The 16,097-nt window shown below is 34.6% G+C and overlaps 2 protein-coding genes across 2 annotated transcripts; one reads left to right on the plus strand and one right to left on the minus strand.

Annotated features, from left to right (window-relative positions):
- The first annotated feature begins 1,341 nt into the window (after nt 1-1,341).
- Nucleotides 1,342-7,854, plus strand: LOC139108190 (uncharacterized). Its single transcript, XM_070666281.1, has 3 exons — nt 1,342-1,759; nt 2,781-3,012; nt 4,856-7,854. The coding sequence occupies exons 1-3, from the start codon at nt 1,342-1,344 to the stop codon at nt 5,937-5,939; spliced, it is 1,734 nt and encodes a 577-aa protein (XP_070522382.1). The 3' UTR covers nt 5,940-7,854.
- Nucleotides 7,855-12,686: 4,832 nt separating this feature from the next.
- On the minus strand, nt 12,687-15,341 carry LOC139108191 (uncharacterized). The gene is given in 4 exon segments (XM_070666282.1): nt 12,687-12,787; nt 12,953-13,153; nt 13,517-14,131; nt 14,309-15,341. Coding segments are annotated over 4 exon segments (1,950 nt in total).
- Between the last annotated feature and the right edge of the window lie 756 nt (nt 15,342-16,097).

Below are 16,097 nucleotides of genomic sequence, written 5' to 3' on the forward strand. Positions count from 1 at the left end.
GAATAAGCAAGGAAGGTTTTGAAGAGGTGATAAAGGAGATGAGAAGTGGATTCGCAAGGATCCAAACGCAGATGGAGGAAGTAAGGGAAATAAAGGTACAAATAAGAAAGGAAATAGAAGATTTAAAGAAAATATGGAAAAAAGAGAAGATAGATTTAGAGAAAAGAATAGACGGGATGGAAAAAAAATAAGGGAAAAAAAATATGAGGGAGGTAAATTGGAAATACCAGAAGAGATACAGGGAAAGGTTTTAAGTTTAGAAGAAAGAACGAGAATGTTGGAAATGGCAAAAGAAAGAGAAAAGAAAGAATGGAGAAAAAACAATTTAATAATAAGAGGTATAAAGATAAAAAGTGAGAAAAAAAAGGCGTTGAAAGAACAAGTGGGAGAAATAATAAAAGCAACAGGTGTGAAAGCAAAGATAGAGGATGTAAATAAGATAGGAGGAGTAAATAAAAAAGGTTATGGTATGGTGTGAGTAAAGATGGAAAACTTTAAAGAAAAACTGGAAATATTAAGATGCAAGGGAAAATTAAAGGACAGGACGGAATGGATAGGAGACGATCTGACAGAATACGAAAGAAAAGTGGAATGGCTCATAAAGAGAGAAGCGGACAGATTGAAAAGAGAAGGAAAACAGGTAAAAATAGGATACAAGAAGATATGGGTAAATAAAGATATGTGGATATGGGATGATTTGAAGGAAGAATTGAGAAAATGGGATGGAGCGAAAGAGTTTGAAAAAGAAGGAAATAAAAGGAAGAAGGTGATAGCAGATAGATTAAATGCAAGTTTTTGAAAAGAAGCGGAAGAAGAGAAGGAAATGAGTTGGAAAAAGTGGAGAGAAAAGATGAGGAAGGAGGAAAAGAAAAGGATAAAGAAAAAAACGGAAAAAGGAAAGATAAAAGGAAAAAAGAAAAAGAAAAGGAGAAAAAGGAAAGAGAAAAGGAAAAGGCGGAGATAACAGACAGAAACGTGAGAATAGTTTTTTGGAACGTGGCAGGAATAGAAAACAAGGATGAAGATTTTTGGAAGAACATGGAGAAATGGGAGGTGATTTATATGTGTGAAACTTGGTTGGAAGAAAAAAAATGGAAGGGGTTAAGAAGCAAACTGCCAAAGGGCTATAAATGGATAAATAAGAGGGCAGAAAAGAAAAATAAGAAGGGGAGGGCAATGGGGGGAATGGTGATGGGATAGAGGGAGGAATTGGAAGGAGAAGAAGAATTAGAATTTGAAGATAGGAAAGGAATGATAGGAATAAAGATAAAAAGTGGAAAAGTATGGTGGAAAATAGCAGGGGTATATGTAAATGAGGATTTAGAAGACATAACAGAGAATATGAGAAATTGGATGGATGAAAAAGAGGAAGGAACGAGATATCTGATAGGGGAAGACTTTAATGTGAGGACGGGAAAAGAGGGCGGGCTATGGGATGATGAAAAAGAAGAAGAAGATAAGGAAGAGAGAAAAAGGAAAACAAAGGATAAAAAAATTACAGGAAAAGGAAAAAAATTTTGTAAAGCTTTGGAAGAAGCAGGATGGGGAATAGTCAATGGTTGTACAAGAGGAGATGAAGAGGGTGAATGGACATATGTAGGGGGAAGAGGAAAAACAGTGATAGATTATGTGATCAGTAACGTGGAATCAAAAGGAAAAATAGTAGAAATGAACGTGGGGGAGGAAGTGGACTCAGACCACTTACCCTTAATAGTGAAGATAAAAAGGGAGGGAGGAAAGAGGAGAAGATGTAAATATGGTATAAAAAAAAGCACGAGACTAGCTTGGAGTGAGAAGAAGAGGAAAATTTTCAGGGAAAAATATAAAAAAAAAAGAGAGAAAGAAAACAATACGGAGGAAAATTGGAGAAGTTTTAGTAAGAAACTGAAAAAAACAAAGAAAGTAGTTAAAAAGGAAATGAAAAAAGAGGAGGGGGAAAAACCAAAAGAAAGATGGTGGAATGAGGATTGTAAAAAGAAAAAAGGTGAAGTAAAAGAAGAAATGTTAAAATGGAGGAAGGGGGAAGGGAGTGAGGAGAATTATAAAAAGAAGAAAAGAGAATATAAAAAGCTATGTGAGGAGAAAAAATGGCAAGAAAAGGTGAGATGAGAGAAAGAAATAGAAAAGATTAGAACAGAGGGAGAAGTATGGAAAGTAGTAAACAAAAGAAGTAAAAAAAAGGAAGGAAGTAAAGGAAAAAATAAAGATTGAAGAATGGGATGGATATTTTAAGGAAATGTTAGGAGGAGTGGAATGGAGAGTAAGAGAAGAAATAGGAGGAGAGAGAATAGAAGCCAATGAGGAAGATATAAATAGAGAAGAATTTGAAAATGTAATAAGAGGGTTGAAAAAAGGAAAAGCAGCAGGAAGTGATGGTTTAGAAAATGAAATATGGAAATGGGGAGGGGGGAAAGTAAAAGAGAAATTATGGGAAATGTGCAAAAGGGTATGAAGGGGGGAGGGGATGCTGGAGAAATGGAGAGAAGGTGTGATAGTTCCGGTGTTAAAAAGAGGAAAAGGTGAAAAAGTAGAAGAGTAAAGAGGGATAACGTTGACACAGACTGCGTACAAAGTGTATGCATCTGTGTTAGCAGAAAGATTAAGAAAGGAAATAGAAGAAAAAGGAATATTACCGCAGAGTCAAGCCGGTTTTAGAAGAGACATGGGGACAGTGGATCAAATATATGTGTTAAATTACCTGCTAAATAAGAAGATAGAAGAAAAGGAAGGAAAAATGGTAATTGCGTTTATAGATATGAGAGCGGCTTTTGAATCTGTAGACAGGAGAAAATTGGTGGAAGCAATGAAGAAAAGAGGGGTAAGGGAGGGATTGATAAGAAGGTGTGAAGAAATATTAGAGGAAACGGTGAATAAAGTTAAGGTGAAGGATAAAGAAGGGAAAAGTTTCTGGACGACAAAAGGAGTAAGACAAGGTTGTCCGCTTAGTCCTAACCTGTTCACGCTCTTGTTGGCAGACATAGATGAAGAATTAGAAAAAGGAGGATGGGGGGGGTATAAGAATAAAAGACAAGAGAGTTTACTCGCTGGCGTACGCGGATGACATTGCGCTACTGGCAGAAAATGAGGCAAGCATGAAAGGAATGATTAAAAACATGGAAGAATATGTAAAGGAAAAGGGATTGGAAGTGAATGTAAAGAAAACAAAGATAATGAGGTGTAGAAAGGGGGGAGGAAGATGGAAAAAAACTAAATGGGTATGGAAATAGAATAAATAGAGGAAGTAAAAAGTTTCAAGTATTTGGGATACATAATTATGAGAAATAAAGAGCAGAAAGAGCATGTAAAGGACAGAGGAAAAAGAGCGGCAAGAATAATGGGGCAGGTGTGGAGTATAGGTAAAAGAAAATTTGGAAAAGATTGGAGTAAAAGAATATGGCTATTTGATAAACTGGTATGGTCGGTTATCAATTATGGCGTGGAAATATGGGGATGGAAGGAAAGACAAGAGGTGGAGATATTACAGGAAAAATACTTGAGATGGGTGCTGGGAATAAGAAGATATGTACCAGGATATATGGTGAGAGAAGAACTACAGAGGGATAAATTGAAAGATAGAGCAGGGATGAGAGCATGGAAATATGAAAAACGGTTAGAAGAAGGGAAAGGAGGAGTTCTAGCAAAATAATGCTGGGAAGAAATGAAGGGAAGAGCAAGGGAGGGAAGAAGCAAAGAAAAATGGGAATAAAAAAGAGAGGAATTTTTTGAAAAATTTAGGTGGTCTGGAAAAGATGTGGAAGATCTAAGAGAAAGAGGGGAATTAAGGGGGGAATTGTTAGTGGAAAAAGATAAAGAATGGCAAAGAAAGGAAAGATGGGAAAAAATAAGTGGGTCAAAATTCAATAAGTACTATAAAAAAGTAAAAGAGAAAGGGGTTCCAGGATATTTGAAATTGGGATGGAAGGAAGAAAAATGGCAAAGAATGGCAAAATTCAGATTAGGGGAGGAAATGAGGGGTAATAAATATTGGGAAGGGGAGGAGAAAAGAAAATGTAGAATATGTATGGAGAAGGAAGAAACGTGGGAACATATATGGGAGGAATGTATAGATTGGGGAAACGAGAATAGTTGGGAGGAAATGGTGGAGGAAATTCTGGGAGGGGAAGAAAGGGGGATTGATTGGTTGGAAAATTTGGAAAGAACAAGGGAAAAAAATAGGAGTGATTGAAAGAAAAATGAAAGAAAAAAGCGTCGGAAGCGGGGGTCTAAAGATAGAATTTAAGGTAGAATTAAGGCAAAATAATGTAAAGAATGAATGGAGATGTGATCTCTCTCTCTCTCGATGCGTAGATAATAAAATAGGTAAAAGGCGTAGGATATAAGTTTTTACTTTCAGGAAACGGCTGTAAGAAGAAAGAAGACTACAAAAGTAGAAATAGTTTAGAGATAAGAATGAAGTTTTAAGATATATTTTATGAAATTGTAAGCAGAAAATTGGGGAAGTGAAAGTCCCGGTGTACCTCTGAGGAGAAAATAAACACCTTATATAATACATAAAAAATTAATTATTTAAAGTTAAAAAAAAATACAATTATTTATGTTATGTGACTAATATCATTCCTAGTATCCTTAGTAGTACAGCTATCATATTATATTCTCGTAGATTTGCACACGGTACGGACTCATCCTGTATCAGTTTGCGCTCGTTCGTACCATCTTGATGCGCTTAGTTTAGTCAGTCGTTGCTGTACATCATGCCAATAAAGACGACTCTAGTTTATATATATTATTATATTTTATTGTCACCTCTTCGTACATAACAAATATTGGCGACGAGGATGGCGGATTGAAATACGCTCAATCCTGTGCTTTTGGTGACATTTCAAGAAAAATAAATTAGAAAGTTCAGTGTTTATCATGGCTACGACTACACCGGCAAGACCCACGAATGTGATGCCAAGCCAAATATACCGGGTTCCTTCGCGATCGAAGCATTCGATCCGGCAACAACTTCGTGGAGGAGATGGGTTCAGCGGCTGCAAGGCGCATTTCTAATCTTCCACATAGTGGACAACGCAAGGGTTCCCTATTTACTTCACTATGTTGGACCGGCAGCCTTTGACGTTCTTTGCGATCGGCTAGATCCTGCCGACCCATTCTTGCAATCCTACGACACGTTGGTATTAAAACTGGCGGAATTCTATGAGCCTACACCACTGGAAATTGCGGAAAACTTCAAGTTCCATCAGCGAAGGCAGGAAGCTGGCGAATCAGTACAACAGTACGTTGCCGCTCTTCACAAGCTCAGTATTTACTGCAATTTCGGCGACTACTTGAAAACGGTCTTACGAAATCAATTCGTCTTCGGTCTCGCCAACAAGAAGAGCCAGGCTCGCCTATTGGAAAGGAAAGACCTCACCTTCGAGGAGGCAGTGCGAACTGCAGTCACCATGGAACTTTCGGAGAAGAGTTCAGAACAAATAAAGACGGACAATCCTACATCGTCTTCCATCGATTACTTCAAAACAGGAAAGAAAGTTCAAAGTAAATTTAAGACCGATAGTAATTCAAAGCGTGATTCTAGGAAATCATCGGCGCGCGTTAACTCTAATTCTAAGGCGACCACTAAAACTTCCGTTAAATATTATCGATGCGGAAAACCACATTTAGCTAACAAATGTACCCTCAGTCGCGATATTCAATGCTTCAATTGTGGAAAACGCGGCCACTTAAATACTGTTTGTTTTAAACCTGTTGCCTCAAATAATCAACTAGAAGAAATTCTAGCGTTGGAACATGCGAATCACAGAGACAAATTCTTTCTCGCTCTCTCCGTAAACGGTACAAAAATTAATTTTGACATAGACAGCGGCGCAGCTGTTACTTTTATCAATGAATTTGACGCGAAACAGTACTTTCCGATTGTTCAATGGCAAAATACCGACCTTCAACTTGTCTCATACTGCGGAAAAGTAGTTTAAAGTAAAGGATTCATTCCGGTTACTGTCGATTTCAATAATACAAAAAAGAAATTAAATATCATCATAGTTTCGGGCCATCGAAAACCACTGTTAGGTCGAGAATGGTTACGACAGTTAAACATCGGATGTAATTTTTCCCCGCAGCGCGTATCTATTAATAATGTGGCGAATCAATCAGAAGGCAAGTTACAAATGCTACTTGCGGAATATCAAAACTCAATTTCGTCAGAATTTTCCGCGATTAACGGTATTCAAGCCAAACGAACTTTAAAACCTGACGTCAAACCGGTATTCATACGAGCTCGTCCGGTTCCGTTCAAATTAATTTCGCTTGTCGAGCAGGAATTAGATAATTTAGAAAAAGAGGGAGTGCTTAAAAAAGTTAGTACTTCCGAGTGGACAACGCCGATCGTCCCTATCCTCAAAAAGAACGGAAAAATAAGAATTTGCGGGGATTACAAAGTCACGGTTAATCCGAATTTAATGGTGGACGATCACCCCTTTCCTTCTATTGATGAACTTTTTGCGAAATTAACTAACGGCTCCAAGTTCTCAAAAAAAGATTTAACAAAGGATTATCTTCAATTAGAATTAGCTCCCGAACAACGTAATCGCTTACTATCAGTACATGCAAAGGACTCTACAAAGTCAATAGATCAATGTTCGGAATTGCTTCAGCGCCTACTATTTGGCAACGAGAAATCAAAAATATCTTACAAGGAATTCCAGGCGTTGCAATTTTCTTCGATGATATTATACTTACGGGCGAAACGGACGAGTTGCACTTACAAAGACTTAAGGCAGTGCTTGATCAATTGCGTAAATTCAATGTTCAAATCAATTGGGAAAAATCCTCTTTCTTTTTAGACAAAATAACTTACTGCGGTTTCATTATTGATAAACACGGTATTCATAAAGACGCGACTAAAACAGAAGCCATTAAGCGAATGCCCCGCCCGAAAAATGTGTCAGAAGTTCGAGCTTTTACCGGAATGATTAATTATTACAGCAGATTTATTCCAAACCTTTGTTCAATTCTGCAACCGTTAAATAACCTACTGCATAAGGATCATCCATTTTTATGGTTCCAAGATTGCGAAACTGCCTTTCAAAAGGCCAAAGAAGCATTCGCCAGTGATGAATTTCTGACGCATTTTGATCCAAAAATTCCTTTAGTTTTAGCTACAGACGCTAGTGCATATGGAGTTGGCGCAATTTTATCGCATAAATACCCGGATGGTTCTGAAAAGGTTATTCAATTTGCAACATTTTCTAATACACAAAAAAGTATTCGCAGATAGATAAGGAAGCGTACGCGATAATATTCGGCATCAAGAAATTCTTTCAATATCTTTATGGTAACACGTTTACTTTAATCACAGACCACAGTCCGCTAGTACAAATCTTTTCTCCAAACAAAAGTTTCCCAATTTACACGGCTATGCGTATGCAACATTATGCCATATTCCTACAGGGATTTAATTACAAAATTCAATACAAAAAATCAGAAAATCACTCCAATGCGGATTGTTTATCGCGACTCCCCATTTCATCGTCAGAATTTCACGCGGATGTTGTGGATGCCTTTCAGTTACAAATTATCGATACTCTCTCTGTCACTGCATCTAAAATAGCCATGGAGACTAGTAAGGATGCAAGTTTACGAAACTTAATATCAGCCTTACGAACGGGTAAACAACTCAATAAAGCAAATCGTTTCAATATCGAGCAAATTGAATTTACATTACATAACGATATTATTATGCGCGGTCACAGAGTTGTTATTCCAAAATCACTGCAGAATCTTATTGTTAAAGAATTACACGTAGGTCATTTTGGCGTAATGAAAATGAAGAATTTAGCTCGCGGCTATTGTTGGTGGGCTAACATGGATAAAGATATTGAAAACCTTGCTAGAAATTGCGCCAGCTGCAACACGTTCAAAAACAATCCTCCGAAGGTCGAGGTTCACCCGTGGCAACAGGCCACTGCCCCGATGCAACGTTTGCATATCGATTTCGCCGGACCCTTCCTCGGAAAAATGTTCCTAGTAATAGTTGATGCATACTCTAAGTGGCCCGAGATACACGTGGTATCAAATATCACTACGAAGACAACGATTGCTAAATGCAAAAACATATTTGTGAATTATGGTCTACCAAAAATAATTGTTACTGACAACGGACGAACTTTTATTTCACACGAATTTTAGCAATATCTTCAAAATCACGGTATTACACACCGCGTTACATCTCCATATAATCCATCAACAAATGGACAGGCGGAGCGCTTCGTACAAACTCTCAAGCAAGCACTCAAACGCATGAACTGCAATTCATCGAATGTTAGCGATATACTATGCGAGTTCTTATTACAATATCGCGCTATGCCTCATGCATCAACTAATACGTCACCGGCGGAATTATTTTTAGGCAGAAAACTATGTACTAAATTAGATTTAATTTTACCTGTTAAGAAAAATACTGATTATACAAATTCCAATATATTGGCGCAAACTTTCAAATGCAATGAAAGAGTAGCATGTAGAAATTATTTCGGTAAAGAGAAATGGAAATTTGGTTCGGTTTCCGCCAAAACCGGAAAACTACATTACAAAATATTACTCGATGACGGACGTATTTGGTCCCGTCATGTAAATCAAATACGCTCCATAGGCAGCAATACACCATTACAAGAAAATAATATTTCTGACCCCGAATACTACTGGGATACCACAGACGGTAAAGATCATATAGCGCCGATACCAACAGAACCATCTTCCGTCCGTGTGTCACCACATACTTCCCCACATATCTCACCGCGTTTTTCACCACAAGAAATTGTACAGCGTCCGACGCGTCTAAGAAAAAGACCGGATTACTTATCATACGAATAAGTTATTAATTTCTCTTACAAGGGAAGGTGTTATGTGACTAATATCATTCCTAGTATCCTTAGTAGTACAGCTATCATATTATATTCTCGTAGATTTGCACACGGTACGGACTCATCCTGTATCAGTTTGCGCTCGTTCGTACCGTCTCGATGCGCTTAGTTTAGTCAGTCGTTGCTGTACATCATGCCAATAAAGACGACTCTAGTTTATATATATTATTATATTTTATTGTCACCTCTTCGTACATAACAATTTAAATAAAAAAAAAAAATTTCAAAAAAGTAACATTACGGGGACGCGAACGCACAATCTTTGAACTGTGAGTCTGAGGCGCTTACCGTACGACCAACCGAACACTATTGAAAGACTCGTCGTAACATCTGTACATAACGCGCTCGGAAAACTTTAATCTTTGATTTCTCAAAAACTATTGCGTATCTACACCTAATCGTCGACGCGTAATTTTATATTTTCCCTCTCTACTACCATGCCAAAGCTCATTAAAAAACTGCGTTGGCACTTGGGAACCTCTCCTTGTAAGATGACGAATTGGAAAAAAGGGGATGGGGAAGGGTAAGAGTCAAAGGGAAAAAATTTTATTTGTTGGCATATGCGGATGATATTGCTATAATGGCAGAAAGTGAGGCGGGAATAGTTGGGATGTTAAAGAACTTAGAAAAATATGCAGATGAAAAAGGACTGGAAATAAATGTGAATAAAACAAAAATAATGAGATGTCGGAAAAAAGGAGGGAGATGGAAAAAGATGACATGGAAATGGAAGGGAAAAGAGATAGAAGAGGTAAAAAGTTTCAAGTATCTGGGTTATGTTATGATGGCAAATAAAGAGCAAAAAGAACAAGTAAGAGACAGGTGTAAGAAAGCGGCAGCAGTAATGGGAAGGGTATGGAGTATTGGAAAAAGAAGATTTGGAAAAGATTGGTCAAGGAGAGTTTGGTTGTTTGATAAATTGGTGTGGTCGGTTGCGAGTTATGGAGTAAAGATTTGGGGATGGAAGGAAAAAAATGAAGTAGAAAGAATGCAAGAAAGATTTTTAAGATGGGTGCTTGGAGTTAAAAGATATGTGCCGGGCTACATAGTGAGAGAAAAATTGCAGAGGGAAAAGTTAAAAGGCATAAAGGGTAGAAGAGCATGGGGATATGAGAAAAGGCTGGAGAGTAGTAAAGGAGGTACATTAGCAAGATGGTGTTGGGAAGAAATGAAAGAAAGAGCGAGAAATGGAAAGGTGAAAGGGAAATGGGAATTGGAAAGAAAGGAGTTTTTTGCAGGATTAGGGTGGGAAGTGGAGGAAGTAAAAGAAATGAGAATGAGAGGTAAAATGAGGGGGGAGGAAATGGTAGAAAAAGAAAAAAAGTTTACAAAGAGAAGAGAGATGGAGAAAGATTGGAGACGCAAGATTTAATAAAATATATGGAAGAATAAAAGGGGAAGGAATATCGAGTTATTTGAAAAAGGGATGGAAGGAGGAAAGATGGAAAAGAATTGCAAAGTTTAGACTTGGGGATGATATTAGAGGAAATTTGTACTGGAGTGATAAGGAAAATAAGAAATGTAGAATTTGTAAAGGGGAAGAAGAGACATAGGAGCATACATGGACACAATGTGCAAACTGAGGGGATGAAAGGGGATAGGAAGAAGCGATAGAAGATATCTTAAGTGAAGATAAGAAAGGGGAACCGTGGTTAAAAGTATTGGAAGAGGTAAGGGAAAAGACGAGTATGTATGAAAGTAAAAATGATAGAAGTTTAAAGGTATGAAAGAAAAAGCACCGGAAGCGGAAGTCCTGGAATGAATGAGAAAAGTGTGAATGATATAAGGATGGTCTCTCTCTCTTTCGTGCGATAAAGAATAGATTTAGTTATGTTTGTTAGTTAGTTTAGTTTGTTTGTTGTATTTTTGTAGTTTATGTAGTTGTTAATGTTTTAATTATAAAATTTGATTTGTTTGTAACCAGAGCAGAGGTTTAAGTGTACCCCGCAAGGGAAATAAACACCATATACAAGGTGATTCAGAACAAGTATATAGTCCCTGAAGGGACGTGTTCTTGAATCAAATCTGAAACGATTTTTCCTCTATGAAAATTTTATTTGAGGTCTAGTTTTCAAGTAAATTAATAAAATATTTAGCTACTTACCGGACGGATACAAGTGGTAGCCAGAGACGTACGTGACTTATCGTCAGAAAACGAAGGGCTCCACGGTGACAAGCACTCACGCATAACACTTTTAACATAAAATTGATAATTGATCTGACACTCGCGAATAAAATAATTGATACTATTAATTAATTACTACCGGTATTAATTATTTTCCTTATACATTAAACCATCGATTGTTAGACGAACAACACACGCTAGAAACAATTTGCGCGCGCGCGCGCGATCGACAATTCGTGATGTTATCGCGTGATCGTGTCTGAACATGTTTTTCTCGCGTTAAAATATTATTTGTTTAATTCATGTGTGTGAAGCTAGCATCTCAAATGTTAGCATCTCACAAATAAATTGTAAATTATTTTGCATCCAGCATAGTTCTATAGTTCTTGCTAGGTTTTATCAATAGTTTAATTGATTTACTTTATAAAATTGCATTTTATAGAAATGAGATGCTAACTTCTCGTATGACTTTACAGCATCTCATCGAATTTCGCATCTCTAAGCATGGCAGAGTACTATTCCGTACAGTTCTATATCCTTGGCATGTTTTATCAATAGTTCTGGCAATTAAACTCAATTAAAGCTCTTAATAAATGAGATGCTGGTCGATTTTCGAGAGTTTTGCCAAAACTACAATATTTCTCGTGTATGGACGGGTGATATTTTTGCGATTGATTTTAACATTGATATACAGGGTGTCTCAGCCCATGTGTAAAATTCTATACAGATAGGTAGGTCTTAGGGAGATAAATAAAAAAGTTCTGTAACATTTTGTAAAATTCTCAACCGTTATTGAGAAAAAAATTAATTTGTCTAGCGCAAGAGCGACAAGGAAGCTGCGGGCGAGTGAGCGCGACAGGCGAATGGCGCCGTCGCCTATCGCGCTCACTCACCTATAACTTCCTTGTCCTCTTGCGCTAGACAAATTAATTTTTTTTTTTAATAAGTATTGAGAATTTTTCAAAACGTTAAAGAACTTTTTTATTTATCTCCCTAAGACATACCTATCAGTATAGGATTTTACACATGGGCTGAGACACCCTGTATACAAGGTGTCTCACCCCATGTGTCGAATCCGTTAGGAATAGACAGAACTCGGGTAGACAAATAAGAAAGTCCCACACCATTTTGCAAAATTCTCAATGGTTATTGAAAAAAAAATTAATTTGTCTAGCGCAAGAGCAACAAGGAAGCTGTGGGCGAGTGAGCGTGACAGGCGAATGGCGCCGTCGCCTGTCGCGCTCACTCACGCGTGGCTTCCTTATCGCTCTTGCGCTAGACAAATTAATTTTTTTCTCAATAACCATAGAGAATTTTGCAAAATGGTGTGGGATTTTCTTATTTGTCTACCCGAGTTCTATCTATTCCTAACGGATTCGACACATGGGGTGAGACACCCTGTATATATATGTATATATATTTATATATTATAATAATAAAACTTTTAAAAATAACAAAACGTAATGGTAAAAAAAGTAGGTTTGTTAAATAATAACATATACGCATATGTTCTATCCTAAACAAGTTTTTTTAGTAAAATTATTAAAATTAAAATAAACCTTTTAAATATGGAGACGATGGCAGAAATCTGTAACCGCTTTCCTCATCTTCTGAAAATGAAAAATAAATCCTTTTCTTGTTATTATTCATTGTTTCTTTTTTCTGTTCTTCATTGACTATACTTTTTTTTTATTTTCTTCATTAGATGAAATTTCAGAATTTAAATCTGATACGTTTTCAGCTTTTTTAGCTTTTTCTCTTGCTAGTATATAATTATCTAAAAAATTAACAAATGTTTAATTTTTATTAGTTATAACAATTAAATTAATTTTTATATTTTTAAATATAGATAAACATTAATAAACATATTTTTTACTAATTAAATATCCTGAATAATGAGTTTATATATTTAAACAAAATTAATTATATTTTTAAAACATACCATAAGTACTATTTCGAAAAATAGTCACTCCATATAAAGGCCAATTTATATCTGGATTTTGATTTTTCCGTATAGCTGTTGCCAATTTATCCAGTTAAAGAGCTGGCCAATAACATTTATTATTATTAATCCATGAAGTAGGTATAGCTTCAACCGAATTTTCTTCCAGGAACTTTACAACAGTCCACGTTAACATATTAACTAAAAAATTTGATAACAAAACAGTATCCAAGTTTACAGAATGAGAAAAAAAAGAGAAAGTACAATGCAAGCAGTTTATTAGAATATTTTAATTTGATTGTAAAAGGGCAAAAACAACATCTTGATTTTTAAATTTTAATTTTAAATATTTATATGCAATTTGCTCTAAGTTCCACATTTGCAAATTTCCGAGATTATCAACTAAATAAATGCCTAATTTAGATGATTTGCAGGGTTCAGTATAAAAATCCATAAGTAACTTAAATTTTTGTCCAATTACAAAAATATTTTTAATATTTGAGACAAAATTCTTAATAATTATAATACTTCCATCAATTAAATAACAGCAATTATCAGGCTCACTTGTTTTTAATGTATAGTTTTCAAATGTAACTTTATGAAATTGTTTCCATGAATGAAAATCGCAGTGTAAATTTAAATTGCTAATAAGTGGACCGTTGAAATGTAGATTGTGAAGTTTAGTATTAACTTTCTTTACTTTTTGATTATTAGAAGAAAAATTATATTCGCTTATTCGACAAACAATTTGTTCCAATACTTTATCATTTTTTTTAATCATTTTTAAAATTGATTGTAAATAATTTTTGAATGGAAAAGCACTAAAATTTGACAGAGTTCCAAATTTTAATACGTCATCATAAATATGTAATAAATTGTGAATATTACTCGATGCATTTTCTTTGCCATATAAAATAATAAATGTTTTTACAAAGTACTCTAATAAAGATTTGGCAAAATCTAAATAACAACGGATGTGTTTAGAATTTGATAAAATTGTAATTGCTACGTGTAAAGTTAAAAAAATTAAATATTTGTCATATTTCAAAACAGATTTCAAAACAACAGGTCCCGTGTACAACAAAAATGTTCTTAATTCTGTTGCTTTTCATCTTTTACATTCAAGTAATGATCGCGTTTTTCTGTTAATTTTACATGGAATATGAACTTTAAGATTTTCTAACAATATCGATATTTCATACATTTCATTAAATGATAGTTTAGACCGAGGTTTTCCGAAGCACCATAAATTAACAACTAATTTTCGAACAACTCTGAGAAAAATTAAATGCATTGGATCCGGCGGAAAATCTTTTATCATATCGATATTAGGAATTTATTCTAAAATAGATGTACCTGTATGATGATCTTTTTGTAATTTTAATTTAAAATCATTATTCGTTCTCAAAGGAAAACTATTTAAATCTGGAAAACATACGCGATCATGAAAATATTCTCCTTTTATTGTACATTTTGGGCATGAGTAATAACCGGTATGGCCTTTTATTAATTTAATAAAAGATTTAGCAGGTACATCGCATATAAAAGCATTAATTTTAAATGGATAAGTATGATTATTAATTATTATACCATGTGTTGTCAAAATAATTGCTTCTTCTGTAAAATCTTTCAAAAAAATGTTTACATTTGTAGGCTTTTCATTACCGTAATAAATTCCAACAATATTAACTTTATTGTAATTTTCAACTAAATTACATAAAATAGGATATACTTGACTACTTGAACTTTTAAATATAGGGAGGCCATCGATATTAATATTAACTTTAATAACTTTTAAATCTTTGACAGAACACCGGGACAAAAGTTGCTTAACGCAATTACTTAAACCAAAATAATAATACTGCCCTGGTTCTACATTTTGTACATTAATTTTTCTAGGAGTATTTAATAAGCTACGAGCATCTAAAGGTAATTCCGAATACTGAGGTTTTATACGTGTCAATAACTCATTTAATGCAATGTGAGAAATATGATTTCTAAGAGCCCATTCTTGAAGCCACGAAACAAAACTAATCGAATTATCTACGAAATAATTACATGTAGAATCGTTATCAATGTTAGATACTTTATCAAAATCAAAATTACAACTATTTATATTTTCAATTTCTGAAATACCATTACTTTCTTCCAAATGAATATTTACGTATTTAAGATCCAAATCAATGTTCTCATTTTTTAAAATATCATTGTTTTCTTCAGAATAATTACAGTTACTATTTATTTTTTCAAAATCTAAATTACTGTTTAATTGAAAATTATTCGTATTATTATTTAATAAAATATCGTTATTTGTAATTGAAGCTGCATTTTCTAATGAAGCTACATTACAATTAATGTTTTGCGCAATGTCAATACTTAAATCTGACATTTTCTTAGCTCGTCGATAATATTCTCGTTTTATTTTTGGCATTTTAATAATTAATATTATATATTCTTATCTTACCGATATATATATAATACACAGAAGTGATAAAAATGTTGAATGACCCTCTAGAGGCAAACTGGCCAAATCGACAACGTGTTACTGCAATGTATAACATAATATAATAAACGTTGAAAATCAGTACACACATTACTACAAATAAAACTGTTAATAAATTTCTATATATATTTTAATAAAAGTATACTTACATTTTTTTTGTCGAATCAATCGTCCCTCGAAATATTTATTACACAGCAAATAACACATGCACATATATTCAATAAGAGTCAACAAGACCGAGAAAATTTATTTATTTTGTAACTAAGCAACACTAATAAAAGAAGAATAAACAAGAGCACGTTACGTGTCGCGTGTTGCGTTGCGCGCCGCTCGCTTCGTGCATGCTACGACTGCAACGCGAATAACGCACTTTTATTTTTTATTGCAAAAAAAAATTCATAAATCAATTTTTTTAACAGCAAAAATGTATATCATGAATATTGTTCTAATAATATTTTTAAACATATATATGTATATATATATATAGATATACTAAAACATGCAATTTTTACCATCTTATTTTTAGTTGATAAATAGCAACCTTGGTCTTATCCTCGCTATCCTGTAATAGAAACAACAACAGTAGAGAACAATTAACAAGCTTAACAACTTTTAACAATAATAATAATTATTATTATTATA

Source organism: Cardiocondyla obscurior, linkage group LG14 (genome assembly GCF_019399895.1).
Source record: "Cardiocondyla obscurior isolate alpha-2009 linkage group LG14, Cobs3.1, whole genome shotgun sequence".
Classification (NCBI taxonomy): Eukaryota; Metazoa; Arthropoda; class Insecta; order Hymenoptera; family Formicidae; genus Cardiocondyla; species Cardiocondyla obscurior.

Bases quoted from the DNA above. Each gene is read 5' to 3' on its own strand.
- LOC139108190 (XM_070666281.1), top strand. From the start codon at position 1,342: ATGAGAAATTGGATGGATGAAAAAGAGGAAGGAACGAGATATCTGATA. The intron at 1,760-2,780 runs GTATAAAAAAAA...TTGAATCTGTAG, and splicing joins GAGGAGAAGATGTAAATATG to ACAGGAGAAAATTGGTGGAA. The intron at 3,013-4,855 runs GTATAAGAATAA...AGAAAAATAAAT, and splicing joins GAAAAAGGAGGATGGGGGGG to TAGAAAGTTCAGTGTTTATC.